General features: G+C 42.4%; 1 protein-coding gene across 5 annotated transcripts; it reads left to right on the top strand.

Moving 5' to 3' along the window:
- Positions 1–1,866: 1,866 nt before the first annotated feature.
- Positions 1,867–16,035, top strand: LOC115157118 (BTB/POZ domain-containing protein KCTD1). 5 transcript variants are annotated; one of them, XM_029705089.1, is made up of 7 exons: positions 1,869–2,393; positions 2,573–2,648; positions 3,289–3,438; positions 9,213–9,391; positions 10,534–10,678; positions 11,569–11,874; positions 14,576–16,035. In XM_029705089.1, the coding sequence occupies exons 3-7, from the start codon at positions 3,409–3,411 to the stop codon at positions 14,738–14,740; spliced, it is 825 nt and encodes a 274-aa protein (XP_029560949.1). In that variant the 5' UTR covers positions 1,869–2,393; positions 2,573–2,648; positions 3,289–3,408; the 3' UTR covers positions 14,741–16,035. The 5 variants fall into 5 exon arrangements, with proteins under 5 accessions (XP_029560951.1, XP_029560949.1, XP_029560950.1 ...); XM_029705088.1 differs by lacking the exon at positions 1,869–2,393 and having other exon boundaries at positions 2,421–2,648; XM_029705091.1 differs by lacking the exons at positions 2,573–2,648; positions 3,289–3,438 and having other exon boundaries at positions 1,867–2,393.
- Positions 16,036–20,383: the final 4,348 nt, after the last annotated feature.

The raw sequence follows: 20,383 nt of genomic DNA, 5'->3' as shown, positions 1-20,383 counted from the left end.
CACAGACACCCCATGCCAATCCAACCCCAACAACCAGTATACAGTATCAGTTCTCTAAGTTTGACAAGTAGGATGATGCGGCTTGGAGAATTGCTTCTCCATACTATATAATGTATTCCCTGGTTTTTTTTTACCCTGTTCAGAGAAATTAGTCATTGAAGTCGCTTTATTTACCATAAAGTGCTGTAAAAGTACCAGGTTTTGACCACTAGATGCAGATGTTCCTGCTATACCACCACAATTTATTTTCATAATGAGCCAAATCTATTGGTTTTCTAACCCAAAGTTGCAAAATAAATGTTGTGATATATTTAATAAACACAATAGACCAGCAAAATGGATAAAAAAATAGTGTGGCTGTATAAATCAAATCAAATTTTGTCACATGCGCCGAATACATGCTTAGTTACAAGCCCTTAACCAACAATGAATTTCATGAAATAGAGTTAAGAAAATATTTACTAAATAAACTCAAGTAAAAAAATGTAATAAAAAGTAACACAATAAAATACATAACAATACCGAGGCTATATACAGGGGGGACAGGTTAGTCGAGGTAATTTGTACATGTCGGTAGTGGTAAAGTGACTATGCATAGATAATAAACAGCAAGTAGCAGCAGTGTAACATTTGATTAATAGTCTGGGTGGCCATTTGATTAATAAGTAGAATTGCAGGAACAGTGGCATTTACTGGTCAAAACCTGGTACTTTCACACTACATTATGGTAATGAATTACATTGTATGCAGAAGCAATACTACAAGCCAGCTTCATACTACTTGTCAAACGTAGAGAACTGATACTGTATACTGGTTGTTTGGGTGGGATTGGCATGGGGGGGGGGTCCGTGGGTGCTTTTGTACTCATTGTCAATGTAATTCAATCAATGTAAAATCAATGTACTCATTGGTAGCTGGAAATTTGGTCCAAATCGGATGCTGGGTACTATATTTATTGAATATTATCTGAATCCTATAAATTAAAATGGCAAATTTGGGTGCCATCAATTAGTTTAATTTCGCATAGATCAAATTCTATTTCAAAAAATTATGTTTCAGGAATGCTAGTCGTATTTGTTAATAACTACAGAAACGATTTCAGAACAATCTGAGATGGTGGGTGTCAAATCCTATTTTTTGTGCTTTTGAGGTGGAACAACCTAATGGTACATGGAAAACGTTTACTTAAAAGGCACCTGCTTTAACAGAAATATATCTATCTTCAAGCAATACTATTATGACTTTCAGCCATGATGTGTCAAGCACTAGCTACACAACTGTATTCATCCTTTCTTCTCATTAGAGTTTTGAATAGCTTAGTTCAGGAAGGACAGACACAGCAGATGAACATCAACATCATTAGAAATGTTTGCTGCGGTTATGGAGAAATTAACCGCATATTATTCTGAAACCTAAGATGGTGAATATATTTGCATAAACGTGAGATCCTTGTATTCCCCATTCAGAGCAACTAGTGGTTTTAACAGCAGGGGGCGAGAGAGAGGATGGAATAATTTTTATTTTATTACTGTGCTTATTTGTAAAGGGGGGTCAACACTGGTGTTAATGTATATGCAGTAGATTGGGTTCACTGTTGAACATAGTTCTCTCATACTAAAATGTAGGGTGAATAAGTTATATCTGGCATGTGCCTCTGTTATAGGGAAAAGCCATGTAAAAGATAAGGATATAATTAAAAGTATTGTACATCCAGGTAAGGTAAAAATGTCATGTTCTGCATTTTATATATAAATCAATGAAAGCAAGAACTTCACTCAGATGGCACAATGCCCTTTGCTGTCAATATCCCGCAGTTTGATACTAAAAGCTTAAGAGCCTCAATCTTCCTGAAATTATGCATGGTTGAACGTTTGAAATGAGCTCGTGCATCAGCCCCAGGCCCTGATTCAGACTTGATTGGGGCAAAGCAGGCTGCAAGTGCTTATTTATATAACTACGTCATTTGGGAGGTTGGCCAAAGAAATAATAATAATAAAAGCAAGTGTCGATTTTCCATTAGAATCCATCGACTTAAAAAAGTTGATTGTAATCAACTAGTTGTGCGATGCACATGCTGTGTCCGTTTATGTTTGAGCTCCATATCTTAGACGACACGTTTGGAAGAAAAAAAATAAAAAAGACTCAACCAACAATCTATATAATTATCATCTGCTGCTGCTTTTCCTCCCTGGCAAAGAAACACTTCATCCATTTGCAGAAATCGCCCGCGGGAATGTTACATCAAAACTAATCATAACGATTAAAATCTGCTTTTCTGTGCGAGAGGAAGGCAATGGGCGAGGATGTTGTATGCCGAAAAAATAGCAAGATATCTTTATACGATTTTATGAAGAAATATAAAATACAATTTCCAGAAAGGCCGACGCACTGCTGTAAGTGATCTGCTCTTTAGCTCGGAGTTTTATTGTGGAGATTGGTTTAGACTGGGGTAGAGACATGAGCTAATTGTATCCTGATCTTTGCCTTGAGGGGTTTGGAGCCCTGGAGCAAGTACTCTCTGTATTTTGTTCTGTCTACCTTAGCCAAGCTATTGCATTTCTCACCGGTGTAGGAAGGGAAGCAGCTCGCAGGCGAAATCGGAGGGAAAGGGTTCTCAAAAAGATACTTTATGCCCATCCATGTTTCAGGTAAGCAGAGAATTATTTGGTTTGCTAATATTTCCGAGGCTGGTTTGACTGGGACATTCAAGGCGCAGCCGCTTTTACGCATGTGCCAGGCGATGAGCACCATAGTTCTAACAAAAAATATTTAACCACTTCCTGGATATTGTTCGGTGTTTAACAACTGTATGTTTGTTAAAGTGCCGACGACTGGCTTCAAATGCTTATTTGTATTTTCACCGAATTGTACGACCTTCGTTGAGCAAACACCGTAGCTATCCGCCCGTGTGAATTCGCTCCTGGCGCATTCGCCTACTTCAGCCCCAAACACATTATCGTCTCCGTTTTCCCCGTCGGACTTCTTGTCACACTCTTATTACGAACCGAGTTTAGGCATTTCGATACAGGCTTTTCCTATATTCGTTTGTCCTAAACCAGTTTCATTTCCTGAGTGCCCCAGATCTGGCTAATGAAAGACGCCATTGTGGAGTAATTTTGCCGGAGGGGATTTCTTATTTTGTAAAACAGGACGTACCTATTCAACACACGTCAATGCAGATTCCGTGAATAATCTCATTGTATTCGCCATCATTTTGTAACGAGAACCTTATCTATGTAAGCCAAGACAAATGTAGGCTACAGTATTTTCCTTTTGCTTCCCATATAGATCTCTTGCGGGGCTGACCTATACCCGTGCGCAGGGAATTCCACGGTACAGACGCGCCACTGCAAATAATTAAACTCCCGGGCGGAAGTCTGGATCTATGTTTGCATCTTTGTAGCTGTGATGTTATGGAGACAAAACATGATATATATGGTTAGTATTATCAGTGTACAAATTCACATTTTACATTGTTCTTGTAATAAATTAGCCTGCTAGTATGATATATGGACACAATGAACACACTAATGCAACTTTGAACCTCTACTTGCCTTTTGCCAATCTAAATCCAACTGTATACAGGCTGCTGGTAACAGATTTGTACGGCTATCCTACAAGTTTACACAGATGTTTATGTGCTCCATTATGACACCCGCTATGTAATTATCTAATTCTAACCAAGACACACTGGTGCAATGCATGTGATTACGTAACAAAATAATATTCTCAACCTTTTAATGCCAGAAAGTAAAACGCGCGCAGATGTTGGAACAGTGAAGTATTCCAATTCCTTACTTTTGAGTAAAATGCGTGGCTGTAGGAGCGTTCACTGGAGGGCGCTGTTATGACGAGCAATATTGGCATCTGTGCTTAAAAGGGCACCATGTCTCACATTGCATTTTAGTGTCCACTTAATTTACAGAATTTAGACGTAAACAGACATGGTTATGATTTCGATCCCCAATTAGAACTATATCAATAAGTAATGTTGGCATTCAGCATTTTTCCTCTTATAGTAAATTAAATACATTTCCATGCAGTTACTACTTGAGTAATGTGCTTCACTTCTTGTCACACCTGAGAGGAGCTCCAAATGTACAATGGGCACATTTTATTTAAATGGCCATAGGCAATAAAGTGGACACAACTGCCATCCTGTAAACACTTGGCTAGTGACTACCTGTGACTTGGCATTTCCAATCAGGCCATTTACACCAAGTGCATAAAGTGTTCCAAATTACAAGGTACAGTTGCACTATGGGAAATGAAGGGCTTCTTAAAGTGATGATGCTACACCCATTATTGGATTATTACATGTTTAACATTTTTAGGACTTGATGGGAGGGAAGATACCTACGATATTCCTTCTTGTGCATGTAGCCTTATTACATTTAACAATGCCATGTAAAGTATTTGTTGAAAACTGAACACCGAAACGGAGTGCAGTCCGACAACAAAAGCGTTGATCCATTGTGCCAACTCCAGATTTGTTTGAACAGGTTGGGGTGTGGATGCGGTCAACACAATTACACCAGACTAGGATAAACAAGCAAGTCACTTGCGACAGCAATTCTAAATTTGTTTAGCGTGTTCTTGCAGTATAAATGTAGGAACTTGTGTAGCAAGGGAACATTGAACCACTAACACAGGGTAGAGCATGTGTTTTGTATACACATTGCTATGTGGTAGGCCTAGATTATTCAAAATGGCAACAGGTGGGAAGACTGACTGCAGCAGTTCTGAAAGGAAAAGGGATGAAGGGAATGGGTGTAGTGTGTCAGGCCACACATGGCATTGCGCCATCATGGAATCCGTGCTATTGCGGTGCTTTGCATCGTGTTGCTTGTCAGGTTCTACTGATGATCTTACCACCTCCGTATTCTGGGTTATAGCTACACATAATCCTCCTGGTGGTCCATGCCACGGTAGACATGAGTTTTAGATTTGTACTGTATGGGTTGAAGGGTGCTCCGACTGTTTGAAGGTAGGAGTAGTCAACCTGAAAAATAATCCACAGGACATGGTTTTAATTTGAGTTGGGATGAAGTGGTTGTGCTACAAGTACTCAGTCCTATGCTCCCTTTCTATCTCCCTCGCTCCATGGCGCGCACACACACACACACACACACACACACACAAACTTTCAAGATTCTTAGCAGATTCTCCACTCCATCTACTTTCATGATGACAAGGCTCTGAGGAAGCCAATTCCAGTGAGCTGGTTTACAGGACTTACTTTCTCCACACACACCATCTCCCACAAATTAGTCGGGGAACAAATTACCTGCATTCTGAGTGTGATCCCACGCACTTTGCTGGCTGCCTTACACAGGTCCCCCTTTTGAAGAGCGGCCGTGTGATTTCTTCCTCTTTGTTCACCCCGCGGGCCCCTCTGCCTTCTGCGAGAGGGATTCTGGAGTTGAATTTTAAAACTATGCATGGCGGCTGGCTGCCTGCGCTTATCAGCTCGTGCACAAACGAACTGCATGCAAATCAGGGCAGGATCACACACCACAGTGGAGGCCTGCACTCAAAGGCAGGCTTAATTGCTAATTGGGTATCTAGGTGTGAAACCCACACTGCCAAAACTGAGAAGTGAAAACATGGATGTTTTAATGCCAGTTAAGGTTGTTTTTAATTAATTTATTCCATTTTAACTTATTTAAAATGAGTGGATTGGATTTCCTGACTGTTTTGGGGAAACTAACCCAGGAGAGTGTAATAGTCAACACCAATACTTCTAACATGCAATGTTTTTTGAGATTCTGTTTGGTATACACTACAATAAGAGGTCTGATGTTGTGGATTCAAAGGTATCATATGATCTGTTCATCTTTGGACATGTTTTATACCTCTTTTTGGAAGTGAAATTGTCATTGTGTCTCTCTGATTGGCCATTTTAGATTAGGTCTAGAAGTGACTGAGAAGTCTGCATTTTTCTGGTATATACCAAGACCATAATGCTTTATATGGGGAGCTGTTTTTTGGTCTGTGTGAGAATGGTAGGTACCTGACTACTTGCAAGAAGGGCACCTGCACATAAGTATTAATGAGATGAGACTAAAGAAAAGCCTATCACAGACACGCCACTGTGAAACAAAGTAGAAATGTATCCACAACAGTGACACATCAGGATCCTGCTAGTTTATGTAAAATGGGTGGGAGGGTCACTGTTTTCATTTGCTCTTAATCTCCACCACAATCTTAACAGCCCTCCTGAATATGGCCCATTGTTCTGTGAAAATACTATGTGAGTAAACAGGTCTTTAGATGGTGTGCTACAGACTAAAAGGATCTGTGGAAAAGTCAAGTGTTCATCCAGGGTCGCCAAAACACCCTGGGGGCTAGTGTGTGTGTGCCTGTTTTAAAATTAAATACATGCTATTCAATCGATTACTGCTCGCCCGTCCAGCATCACTACTCTGGACGGCTCTGACTTAGAATACGTGGACAACTACAAATACCTGGGTGTCTGGTTAGACTGTAAACTCTCCTTCCAGACTCCCATTAAGCATCTCCAATCCAAAATTAAATCTAGAATCGGCTACCTATATCGCAACAAAGCATCCTTCACTCATGCTGCCAAACATACCCTCGTAAAACTGACCATCCTACCGATCCTCGACTTCGGTGATGTCATCTATAAAATAGCCTCCAACACTCTACTCAACAAACTGGATGCAGTCTATCACAGTGCCATCCGTTTTGTCACCAAAGCCCCATACACTACACACCATTGCGACCTGTACGCTCTCGTTTGCTGGCCCTCGCTTCATACTCGTAGACAAACCCACTGGCTACAGGTTATCTACAAGTCTCTGCTAGGTAAAGCCCTGCCTTATCTCAGCTCACTGGTCACCATAGCAGCACCCACTCGTAGCACGCGCTCCAGCAGGTTTATCTCACTGGTCACCCCCAAAGCCAATTCCTCCTTTGGTCGTCTTTCCTTCCAGTTCTGTGCTGCCAATGACTGGACCAAACTGCAAAAATCTCTGAAGCTGGAGACTCATATCTCCCTCACTAGCTTTAACCACCAGCTGTCAGAGCAGCTCACAGATCACTGCACCTGTACATAGCCCATCTGTAAACAGCCCATCTATCTACCTACCTCATCCCCATACTGTATTTATTTATCTTGCTCCTTTGCACCCCAGTATCTCTACTTGCACATTCATCTTCTGCACATCTACCATTCCAGTGTTTAATTGCTATATTGTAATTACTTCGCCACCATGGCCTATTTATTGCCTTAACTTACCTCATTTGCACTCACTGTATATAGACTTTTTCTTTTGTTCTACTGTATTATTGACTGTATGTTTTTGTTTATTCCATGTGTAACTCTGTGTTGTATATGTCGAATTGCTATGCTTTATCTTGGCCAGGTCGCAGTTGCAAATGAGAACTTGTTCTCAACTAGCCTACCTGGTTAAATAAAGGTGAAATAAAAAAATATATAGATATATATATCTGTCTCGAACAAAAAACAAACTGGTATCTGCTGTGTTTTGATGTCACTGAATACTCTGCACTGTTAGTGTTACTGTGAGCTTTGTATTTTCACCAAGGACTTGTTGCCAGACTTCTGGAAAAGGTTTACTTTCTGATTTCAGGCTAGATGGAAAAGTAATGTTCAGCCTTTGTTAGTGCTTGAGAGGCAGCTGGAACAAATTATGACTGGGGAAAATGGAGGGTGAGGAATAGAAAGGGCAAAGGCAACGGCGCAAATCCAGGTATGCGTCGGGGTTTTGGGGAGGTCCAATGTTGAATCTGGTGTCCGATTTATAGGATATGCACACCTTTTAGCAGACATGCAGTAAATGCGACAATACCTGCTTTTAAAACGGCGACAACCTTAAGAAACCCCGAGGCACTAGAATGCTAATGTTGTCCGGGGCTTTGACTTATCCATACACCATTGCGAAAGTGGCAGTGACTGCCACAGCATCGCTCTTGTGTGTGTACTGCTGCCATCCATTAACGCATCTCCGGAGTCTGCAGGTAAAAACAGACATCTCCAACTTGAAGCCTGTTTTTCGTGCGCCAGGTTTGATAATGGACGCAACGGATATCATGGATTTAACGCATCAGAAAACGAGAAAGCGCCCGCGTCCAATCAGTTCTTTGGATGAGTCCGTAGTACACGCGTCCCTGAAACGAATCTCAATGCGAACGGCGGAATGCGGGGACGGTCCGTTCATGTACTCAAGAGGCGACCCCTTACCTGCAGCATCACTGAAGCAGAATGATCATTCTGTGTCTTCCTCACCAGCCACAGTTTTGTCAGCGCAGGTAGGCTAACGGAGATTTAGTCCAATTCGTTTCAGCAAACTATGGTCAAGTTACTTGCGACCTGACATGGTTGCAATTCATTGTAGGGGCTTTGTTTGATGTCTACTTCCTAGTGCCTACCCACCAATAGTGGAAGTTGTTGGATATTTATTTGACGTGAATATCATCAATGCCAAATTGTCTTGAATGTATTTTCCCACATTGATAAGATCGATTCAGCAGAGCAAATATCATTTGATTTAATCCCAGGTTTTTTAAATATTTTGCACATCCCTGTGTAATTACTACTTAATAAAAAATATATAACATTACATTTCTCCATCCAATGACATTGTTTTCATATTGTGTAGAGATGGACCTGTTTTCTTTTCTTATTGGCTCAGAGGGGGGTCTTGAACTTGTTGTTAAGAAACTCAATTTGTTCTGTGTGCCATTAGATATTGCCAGCTAATTGTGTTTTTAGGTTAGCAGGGAACGTTTCTTCTAAATCTTATTACATTATTCAAATCTAGACCGACTATTGCTCTTTTACAGTGTGTGAAATTGCTGTTCCAAATGAATTTGGCTTTGGAAGATGATTATGCCCAACAGATATGGGGGGGTGTGGTTGGTAACATTCTAGTCAAGGTCAGGAAATACTATGCTAGTGTAACTCAGAGACCTCTATTCTCTTAGTCCTGACAGAAAAGAAGTGTTGAACCGTAGCCAACTATTTAACCATCATTTATTCAGAAAGATGAGGAATATTGTCTGGCCAATCGGAGACCTGCAATGTTTTTAACTGGTGCACATTTACCAATGGAAAAATACATATTTACATCCATATTATAAACAGATCATTTTCATGGCTTGACTTTTCAGTCTGTACTGTCCACCATATTGATAGTCATTTGTTGATAATCATTCATTTGTGCTAGGATAACCGTTCCAGCATGTCCAGGCCCATGATCACCAGATCACCAGCATCCCCCTTGAGTAACCAGGGCATCCCGACGGCTGCCCAGCTCACCAAGTCCAATGCCCCTGTGCACATTGACGTGGGTGGACACATGTACACCAGCAGTCTGGCCACGTTAACCAAGTACCCAGAGTCCAGGTAAGCGCATGTGACCACTCACCTATTAATGCAGTTCCTCAATTGCAAATTACTAAACGTATGTCATTGTTTTGGTACCTGTAGGTACAAAACGCCAGTGTTTTCATTATATGTGGCTCTAGAGGGGGTTTGGGATGATTCAGAGGTTGAAAGTGAGATGATGAGCCTAGCCCATGTCAGCTGTGTTTATCTAGATTTGGTCTCTGACTGCATAATGTCATAATTTGACAGCTCAGAAAAGTCAAAGTTCACCCAATCACAATGATTCAGCACTCAAATGGATGAATGAGGTGGGAAAGATTGGATTTGAACACAGGGCTTGATATTACACATTTTCATAATTCAAACTCATATGATTATTAAGGCTATTCTACATTACGCTAATTACTATGAATCAGCACAATATTTCGACGCAATACCAAATACAAAATGGCCACCTTTTTTCAAGCCCGCCCCAGAGTTATTTTGAGCAGTAAACATTTGCAGGGCTCAAAAGTCCAAACTGCAGACAAAAGCATCTCAGTTATTCTGACAGATGTCCCAGCAGCAGTAAAGGGCCAAAGGGCACGGGGCCATCTGGAGGCAGGAGGGCCACTGCAGCCTGAGGCCGGGCCCCCAGGGCGCCATCCTGCCTCGGGCACCTCTCTACCAGCTGGCCCTGACCCCTCCATCAGACCACAGCATAGCTCTCTCATCCATGCCGCTTCATTTCTATATTTATTTATTTCTCCCATTCTATTTCCCTCTCATTCTGTCTGTTTGTCCCTCTTCCTCTCTTTCTGTCTGTTTCTTCCGTGCGCGCTCACTGTTTTTCTCCCTCCCTCCCTCCCTCCCTATATCTCTCCCACTCTCTTTCTCTGCATGGAGCAGAGTAATGTGTGCATCACTCAACAAAGGTGTGAAAGAAATCAAACACTCCTGAGTTCACCCACATCCAGTGAATCATAGAATCTGCACATGAGTCACTGTCCTGTAGCCATTTTAGGTGATATTTCCCTGTGCTCAAAACCACACCTGGTGTACTGTCAATTCAAAATGTATAGCTCAACTCAACAGTAGCTGTAGTTTGTTTGGCCCTATAACAAATGCTATATTGAAGGAAAACAAATAACTGTCTCTGGCTTTTCTTTCTCTCCCTCTAGAATCGGACGTCTCTTCGATGGCACAGAGCCCATAGTGTTGGACAGTCTGAAGCAGCACTACTTCATAGACAGGGATGGACACATGTTCCGCTACATACTCAACTTCCTCAGGATCTCTAAGCTCCTCATCCCAGACGACTTCAAAGTGAGTGTCCCTTCCACTGCAATCAATCAGCTAGCCATCACTAGTCCCCAAACGTTCAGGGGAACAAAGTGGACACCTTAGTCATGGGCAACCCTCAGTACTTGGTCTCCCTAGGATTGGTGCTGACAGATTACATACTGTGTGGAGACAAGTTCTGAAATAGTGTTTTTTTTTTTTTTTTTACATATACCTGTGTTTCTAGATAAAGTAATCTTAAAACAGGTGTTAGAGACCTTAGTTTTGCAGTAGTATGTTCTGTACTGAGTGTCCAGAAGAATCACTCATCCTCACTGTAAGTGACACATTTGTATTCTGTTTGCTAGATGTTTGTGTCATTTAGCCCTTAATTACAAACTTGCCCCCAGAGAAAACAAATAATCACATTATCTGATGGACTGTCCACACAGTGACTCAATCAGGGGGAAAGGATATCAGCTAAAATAAGCAAAGACTAAAGACTAGCCCAAGTTCACACCGAGGCCAAATTAACCCTGACAAATGTGCAGATGTGACACTGAGGAGTCTGAGAAATTGAAAAGCCCCTCGGTCCTATGGGTAAGATATCCCACAAGGCCTCAGTGTGTTTTTTGGTAGCCTAGATACCTGCCTGGTCTTCACACAGTTTGTTCGTATGAATGTCTATTATTCATGTTTGTTCTCATTCCTGTTATGGTTGATGGAACTCTTCCAGCATCCTCTTTGGCCATTTATTTTACTAGGATATAGAAGTGGAGGCATTGTGTTGGGAACCAATAGTTCTTTCACCCATATGAAAGAAATGAGACCTGAGGAAAGGAGATAAGAAAGCTGTAATACAGTATTGAGACTTCCTTTGCCTCAGCTTGACTTGTCCTATCCTCACTGACTTGTCTCTGTGCTGCCCCCTGCAGGACTACAGCCTGCTGTACGAGGAGGCCCGGTACTTCCAGCTGCAGCCCATGCTGGCCGAGCTGGAGCGATGGCGCCAGGACCGCGACCTGGCCCGGGTGTCACGCCCCTGCGAGTGCCTGGTGGTACGCGTGGCACCCGACCTGGGAGAGAGGATCACGCTGAGCGGAGACAAAGCCCTCATCGAGGACGTGTTCCCAGAGATTGGCGACGTCATGTGCAACTCTGTCAACGCAGGCTGGAACCACGACTCCACACATGTAATCCGCTTCCCGCTCAATGGATACTGCCACCTCAACTCCGTCCAGGTGAGGGCCGAAGACACCAGACACGCGTGGCATGGCCACTATAAGGTCTACACCTGTTGTATTCGGCGCACGTGACAAATAAACTTTGATTTGATAAGGAGACTCCATGTTCACCCAATATGTTATCAGTTATGATGAAACCATTGTCTCAGTCAGAGATGCATTAATAAATGAAAGCACAGAGACATTATTAAATATGTAGGACAACGTTTCCTCATCCTTACTGTATATTGCAGGAAGCTTTTCTCTCGCTCATACACAAACCACTCAAGTGGATGCAGTGGAGAGAGGGACCAAGACAGAGAGAGGGGGAGAGAGAGCTCCATTCAGCTCCCTGGCAGGTTGTCCTGAGGCAGGGCCCATAATTCTGTTTGGTTATTAAAGCATGCCGGCGGTGGATGCTGTATCTGGGCCTAATGGAGGCAGGGTGTGTGTGTGTGTGGGGGGGGGGACTGCCAGCAGTGGGGGGACCTTTGTAGTTCTGGTGGGGCTCTGGCCTGGGGCAGAGGGAGAGCAGGGCGTGCTGAGCAGCCCACACTGAACCAAGTGGCACCGAGAGAAAGAAAAGCCCTACTGCTCCCTGGGGCCTCTTTGATGGAATGTGATCCTGCCGCCCTCCGGACACGTCTGTAAATGTCTGCAAGCCTGCAGGATCAGGGACAAATCTATGCACGCGCAGAGACACGCACACGCAGAGACACACAGATCTTCAGTTTCTTGGCAATTTCTCACATGGAATAGCCTTCATTTCTCAGAACAAGAATAGACTGATGAGTTTCAGAAGAAAGGTCTTTGTTTCTGGCCATTTTGAGCCTGTAATCGAACCCACAAATGCTGATACTCCAGATACTCAACTAGTCTAAAGAAGGCAGGTTTTACTACTTCTTTAATCAGAACAACAGTTTTCAGCTGCGCTAACATAATTGCAGATGGGTTTTCTAATGATCAATTAGCCTTTTTAAAATGATACACTTGGATTAGCTAACACAACGTGCCATTGGAACACAGGAGTGATGGTTGCTGATAATGAGCCTCTGTACTCTTATGTAAACTCAGCAAAAAAAGAAACGTACTCTCACTGTCAACTGCGTTTATTTTCAGCAAACTTAACGTGTAAATATTTGTATGACCATAAGATTCAACAACTGAGACATAAACTGAACAACTTCCACAGACGTGACTAACATAAATTGAATAATGTGTCCCTGAACAAAGGGGGGGTCAAAAGTAACAGTCAGTATCTGGTGTGGCCACCAGCTGCATTAAGTACTGCAGTGCATCTCCTCCTCATGGACTGCACCAGATTTGCCAGTTCTTGCTGTGAGATGTTACCCCACTCTTCCACCAAGGCACCTGCAAGTTCCCGGACATTTCTGGGGGGAATGGCCCTAGCCCTCACCCTCTGATTCAACAGGTCCCAGACATGCTCAATGAGATTGAGATCAGGGCTCTTCGCTGGCCATGGCAGAACACTGACATTCCTGTCTTGCAGGAAATCACGCACAGAACGAGCAGTATGGCTGGTGGCATTGTCATGCTGGAGGGTCATGTCAGGATGAGCGTGCAGAAAGAGTACCACATGAGGGAGGAGGACGTCTTCCCTGTAACGCACAGCGTTGGGATTGCCTGCATTGACAACAAGCTCAGTCCGATGATGCTGTGACACACCATCACAGACCATGATGGACCCTGCACCTCCAAATCAATCCCGCTCCAGAGTACAGGCCTCGGTGTAAAGCTCATTCCTTCAACGATAAACGCGAATCCGACCATCACCCCTGGTGAGACAAAACCGTGACTCATCAGTGAAGAGCACTTTTTGCCAGTCCTGTCTGATCCAGCTGACGGTGGGTTTGTGCCATAGGCGACAACATTGCCGGTGATGTCTGTCTGGTGAGGAGCTGCCTTACAACAGGCCTACAAGCCCTCAGTCCAGCCTCTCTCAGCCTATTGCGGACAGTCTGAGCACTGATGGAGGGATTGTGCATTCCTGGTGTAACTCGAGCGTTGTTGTTGCCATTCTGTACCTGTCCCACAGGTGTGATATTCGGATGTACCGATCCTGTGCAGGTGTTGTTCGGCGTGGCCTGCCACTGCGAGTACGATCAGCTGTCCGTCCTGTCTCCCTGTAGCGCGGTCTTAAGCGTCTCACAGTACGGACATTACAACTTATTGCCCTGGCCACATCTGCAGTCCTCATGCCTCCTTGCAGCATGCCTAAGGCACGTTCACACAGATGAGCAGGGACCCTGGGCAATAGTCATTTACAACATCAATGTCTCCACTGTATTTCTGATCAATTTGATGTTATTTTAATGGACCAAAAAAAATATGCTTTCCTTTCCAAAACAAGGACATTTCTAAGTGACCCCAAACTTTTGAACGGTAATGTATATCCCTTCATTTATCTTGTCATTATTATTTTTCTATAGTATCTGTTCCTCTCGGTTCTATCATCTCTAATGCCACTCCCTTTCTCTTGTGCTAGACTTGGGCACATGTTGTCACTGAGTTTGTTTATAACTACTTAATACTACCCGCTCTAACATGATTGGTTCTCTGTGTGACGGGAAAACACTTGTGTTTCTCATCATCTCTCTCCCTTCTCTGCAGGACAGCTAAATGTTTCTCTTTGTGTAATATCTAAACAGTGTTAGCTATCATGTTACCTCAACACCCCTTCTCTACTTGTGTCCACCAGGTCTTGGAGCGTCTGCAGCAGCGTGGCTTTGAGATCGCCGGATCCTGCGGTGGGGGCGTGGACTCATCCCAGTTCAGCGAGTACGTCCTGAGGAGGGAACTGAGAAGGGCAGGCCAGCGAGGAGGGCCTAACTCAAACCGTATAAAACAGGAGCAGCTGGACTAGACCTCCCAGACACCTGGGGAGCTAGACTTTTTTTTCGGTGGCAGCCAAGCACTAGACGGGACGCAGTAGAGCTCTGTGGATTCTGGGTATAATGCTGCGCTCATGTGCTAATTAGTACTAGGAAACTCTGAAATGTACTACTTGCTAACTGGTTGAACGTGGCACATGTATAATTACAACCACTTTGCATGTCGAAAATGTCTGAGTTTCCTAGCTCCGACTAGCACGTGAATGCAGCTTTATCGTTTTGTTTGATTGTCATTAAACATTTTTTTTACTTGAGAAGAACCACAGAGAAAGAGAGTGACCAAGCCGCGACAGGAGGTTTTTTTTTTGCCATAAGAAGATACAGAACATTTTGATAAGTTGATATCTCAAGGATATTTGTGATTGTTCAGGCCCCGCCCCATCAAAATATATAAAAAAAAGGATTAATACTTTCCCAGGGTCCCCAAATAAAGTTTGTTTTAAAACTTTGAACCTACATTAGGTTAGATATGATTTCCATGATTAAGACCGTACAAAATGTAAATGGTTTGATCGCACATGTAGTGCAAGGCCATTCACTAGTGATTTGCAGTTTTTATTTACCCATTGGCATATTTACCAAGTCGAATTGTTCTCCCATACTATAAAAACGTTCACTGTGTTGCTAGAGGCAGACAAACAGTGCTATACATCATGGTGTTGTGAGAAGATCTTGGTTAGCATAAACACCATTCTTTTTAACAGAACTGAAACATTATCCACACTCTTGTTCACACAGGATGTTAAGTATCGTGATACATACAAATGAAGTGTTTTTACTTTAATCAAAGTTACCTTATTGGATTTTATAATATGAAATATAGTTCACATTAGTATTATCAATATTTTATGTCATAGACCATTCTATACTCACTAAATGAAAATGATTAAGTAAATTATTATAAGAAATGTCCCTGCATTGCCTCTGTTTTGGGTACTAAACCTAGAGAACAGAGGTGATTAATTCAGAGGAGCCACAAGATCCTATTGAGTGACCTACTGTAAATGATATTTGCCATTGTATACGTTTTGTTTTTTTACATTGAAATGGACACCTTTTTAACCGGCATAATGTTGCCTCATAAATGACTGAACAGATCAGGCTAATAGTATAAGACCCAAATTTAACATTTATTCTTAGGACATTGATGATGTGAAGTTTGATTATCATAAACTATTTCTAACGTGATCTACCTACGCTCCCTAGATTTGAGTAAAGAGGAATGTAGCACTAAAATGTGAAATAAATCTTCAACTGAAGTTGTACTGATGGCTGATCCATTGTGTGTTGTTATGGTGCTAACAGAGAGAGTAGAGTGTTTCATTGTACATGATATCATGGAATAGGTGTTGGTTCTTGTATGTTCAACACAAACAGGCCAACAAAAATCGATTGTTGCTTTGCATTTCATCAATTTCACACACCCTTAAAGGATATTCCTTTAATATAGTGTTGAATAACACAGAACATTTATTATTTTGTGAACATATGTTTAATTTTGGTGTTATAAGGTTGGTATCTACATGGAAAATAATTTTAGAATTCTGTTGCAACTCAAGTCAACTAAATAATCCACAATGCAATGCTCTGTCAATGGCTGGCTGGCTAGCGAGGTAGCTAGCAAACAAAGCTAAACACAATAATTCCAAAGACCATATCAGCATGTAAAGAAGCTAGTTAGTTGTAAAATTGCCTAAACAAACTATCAATTTAGGTGTCTACAATCTCACCATGTTCAACCTGCAGATCGACGTGATTAACAGACTGAAGTCTGACATTTGCAATGGCAGATATACTTTTGAGGAGATGGGGAAACGCTGCCCATGCTACGTCAATGGTGCATTCTGGACGATTCTAGGACGAGGAGGGCTCTCCTTCAAGGAGTGAACGGGAGTCTATTGGGCGCTAGCTAAAATACCCAACATGAGCACAAATTTCGTCAATAAGAAGTTCAACATCACAAATCTTTTCCGACATGTGAGATTAACTTGCTGTCTGTAATATTGTATAGCTTTAGAATTATGACATTGTGTACTTTCGATGAAAATAGGCACTTTTCTCGACATACACTGATTTAGAGAAGGGATTGCGTGGCGATTAGTTTAGCAACCGCGTGACGCGTCATGACCACGTGAACACGATTGGTTGACAGTCTGCTGGGTGGGGCGTTTATATGTTCCTTCATTCATTGGATTCCTATATCCTTTCTATAATATCTCTGGCAACGACGCCATGCAATACAACCTGAACTAAAGAGGTGGAAAAATGTGCTAGACCCTCCGTTAAATTACAAATTACTCGAGGTAGGAACATTGCAAAAATATGATCAATGGCTCATTTGAGAGAACATCCTGCCGAGTTATGACATCGGCCAGTATTGAAATCTGACATGTATGTTAGACGTTTTTGCGATCTAAAAGTCGTATTCCTATTAACTTCCAGTGTAGTGAAGGCGACTTTATCACGCTGCTACGTCATACCGGACGGATTGCTGCCTGCTTGAACCCCAATAACTCAGACACAAGTGAAACATGAAATGATCCAGGGAATCGATAGAACATCACTCAGATGAACAAAAACAATTTAACATTCAAAATGGGTGAACCTTTCCTTTAAGTGAGTGGTTATGAGAATGTTAATAGATATCAAGTAAATTTCACCCCCATTCTCCAATGCTTTCAAATCAAACGAAAGTTTATTCGTTGCATACACAGATTAGCAGATGTTAAACCAGGTGCCACAAAATGTTCGTGTCTAGCTCCAGCAGAGCAGTAAGCATCTAGCAGTACAGTACTAACACAAATAATTCCCCACCCCCAAGAAATGAAGAAATATCAGAACAAGCAATGTCAGAGTCCAGAATATAAATATGTGGTGTGTATAGACAGTATGGACAATATTTAAACAGGAAAAGGTATGTACAGCAGTAGTTATATAGGCTGAGATATGTTAAGAATACAGCATGGACATATAAAGTGAGTAATCAATTAGCTTAATTTCTCAGATCAAATAAAATTTCAACAAAATAATGTTGCAGGAGTGCTAATCTTATCTGTATCTAACTACAGAAAGAATTAATTATGGAAACATTATTAAAGTGACCGGTGTTCAATGACAATGTACAAAACATAGGGCAGCAGTCTCTAAGGACTCAGACACCGATAGCGTTTGCTGGCCGAGAGTACTTACCACCTCTGAATGTAATTTGCACACTGTGTGCGCACCAATTTTACATGTAGAATATTTAGAAAAATGTAAATAGAAGCTGTTTTTCAGACGCTCTGTCCCACCTGTACAGTCTCCACCTGCTAGATGGTAGCAGGATGAACTGGCCGTGACTCAGGTGGCTGAGGTCCTTGATGATCTCCTTGGCCTTCCTGTGATAACGGGTGCTGTAGATTTCATGTAGGGCAGGCAGTGTGTGTCATCAGCAAACTTGATGATTGAGTTGGAGACTTGTGTGGCCATGCAGTCATGGGTGAACTTGGAGTATAGGAAGACCCAGTTGCACAGGGAGGGGTTCAGACCCAGGGCCCTAAGCTCAGTGATGAGCTTGGAGGGCACTATGGTGTTGAAGACTGAGCTGTAGTCAAGAAACATAATTCTTACATGGCTATTTCTCTTGTCCAGGTGGGATAGGGCAGTGTGCAGTGCAATGGCGATTGCATTGTCCGTGGCTCTGTTGGGGCGGTATGAAAATTGTAGTGGGTGTAGGGTTTCTCCATCTCTGTCATCTCTCCCTTTCACTACTGTGGCATATTCTTTATACTTTGTGCTGGCAGGAGGCACATAAACTGACTTTGCTTTACATCATGGTGTTGTGAGAAGTGTGAGCTACAAAGGTAATGCTTTGCTTCAGACTCCGAGGCAATACCTGCTCAAGGATTTGTTTTGTGTAGATTGGTGGCTACATTGGTCTTTACTTTAGATATATTGAATAAAAACGACAGCTCCAGACACGTCCTGACAGTTGTGTTTCCACATATCTCTCCAGGATCACAATATAAAGTGAAATCCCACACAGAGTGCTGTCGTACTGTCTTCATTCCTCTTGGCACAATGTCCACTTTCTTTTGCCTTTTTCTGCGCTTTTCTTTGTATATTGCGTTCCAAATGGCATCTTGTTCCCTACTTTTTACCCAGGCCCGTAGGGTTCTGGTCAAAAGTAGTGCACTATAATAGGGTGTCATTTGGGACAGTCACTAGAGTACAGTGCATACGGAAAGTATTCAGACCCCTTGATTTTTTTCCACATTTTGTTTACATTACAGCCTTATTCTAAAATGGATTGTAAAAAAATAAATGTCCTCAGCAATCTACACACAATACCCCATAATGACAAAGCAAAAACAGGTTTTTAGAAAAACTGAAATACCTTACTTACATAAGTATTCAGACCTTTTGCTATGAGACTCGCAATTGAGCTTGGGTGCGTCCTGTTTCCATTGATCGTCCTTGATGTTTCTACAACTTGATTGGAGTCCACCTGTGGTAAATTCCATTGATTGGACATGATTTGGACACAGTGGCCGCCATCATTCTTAAATGGAAGAAGTTTGGAACCACCAAGACTCTTCCTAGAGCTGGTCGCCCGACCAAACAGAGCAATTGGGGGAGAAGGGCCTTGATCAGGAAGGTGACCAAGAACCCGATGGTCACTCTGACAGAGCTCTTGAGTTCTTCTGTGGAGATGGGAGAACCTTCCAGAAGGACAACCATCTCTGCAGCACTCCTTTATGGTATAGTGGCCAGACTGAAGCCACTCCTCATGAAAAGGCACATCACAGCCCACTTGGAGTTTGCCAAAAGGCACCTAAAGACTCTCAGACCAAACAAGATTCTCTGGTCTGATTAAACCAAGATTGAACTCTTTTCCTTGAATGCCAATGTCACATCTGGAGGAAACCTGGCACCATCCCTACGGTGAAGCATGGTGGTGGCAGCATCATGCTGTGGGGATTTTTTCAGCGGCAGGGACTGGGAAACTAGTCAGGATCGAGGGAAAGATGAACGGAGCAAAGTACAGAGAGATCCTTGATGAAAACCTGCTCCAGAGTGCTCAGGACCTCAGACTGGGGTGAAGGTTCACCTTCCAACAGGACAATGATCCTAAGCACACATCCAAGATAACGCAGGAGTGGCTTTGGGACAAGTCTCTGAATGTTTTTGAGTGGCTCAGCCGGAGCCCGGACTTGAACCCGATCGAACATCTCTGGAGAGACCTGAAAATAGCTGTGCAGCAACGCTCCCCATCCAACCTGCCAGAGCTTGAGAATATCTGCAGAGAAGAATGGGATAAACTCCCCGAATACAGGTGTGCTATGCTTGTAGTGTCATACCCAAGACTCGAGGCTGTAATCGCTGCCAAAGGTGCTTCAATAAAGTACTGACTAAAGGTTCTGAATACTTATGTAAATGTATTATTTCAGTTTTTTTATTTTTTAAATGTTTGCAAACATTTCTAAAAACCTGTTTTTTCTTTGTCATTATGGGGTATTGCGTGTAGATTGATGAAGGGGGAAAAAATGTAATACATTTTATAAGGCTGTAAGGCTGTATCGTAACACAATGTGGAAAAAGTATTCTAAATACTTTCCCGAATGAACTGTATGTCT

Source organism: Salmo trutta, chromosome 21 (assembly GCF_901001165.1).
Source record: "Salmo trutta chromosome 21, fSalTru1.1, whole genome shotgun sequence".
NCBI classification, from domain to species: Eukaryota; Metazoa; Chordata; class Actinopteri; order Salmoniformes; family Salmonidae; genus Salmo; species Salmo trutta.
This window is presented reverse-complemented; position numbering and strand designations above follow the sequence as displayed.

Coding starts and splice junctions, on each gene's coding strand:
- LOC115157118 (XM_029705087.1), top strand. CDS start 7,882: ATGCTAATGTTGTCCGGGGCTTTGACTTATCCATACACCATTGCGAAA. Junction 8,296..9,212: donor CCACAGTTTTGTCAGCGCAG/GTAGGCTAACGG, acceptor CATTTGTGCTAG/GATAACCGTTCCAGCATGTC. Junction 11,875..14,575: donor GCCACCTCAACTCCGTCCAG/GTGAGGGCCGAA, acceptor TGTGTCCACCAG/GTCTTGGAGCGTCTGCAGCA.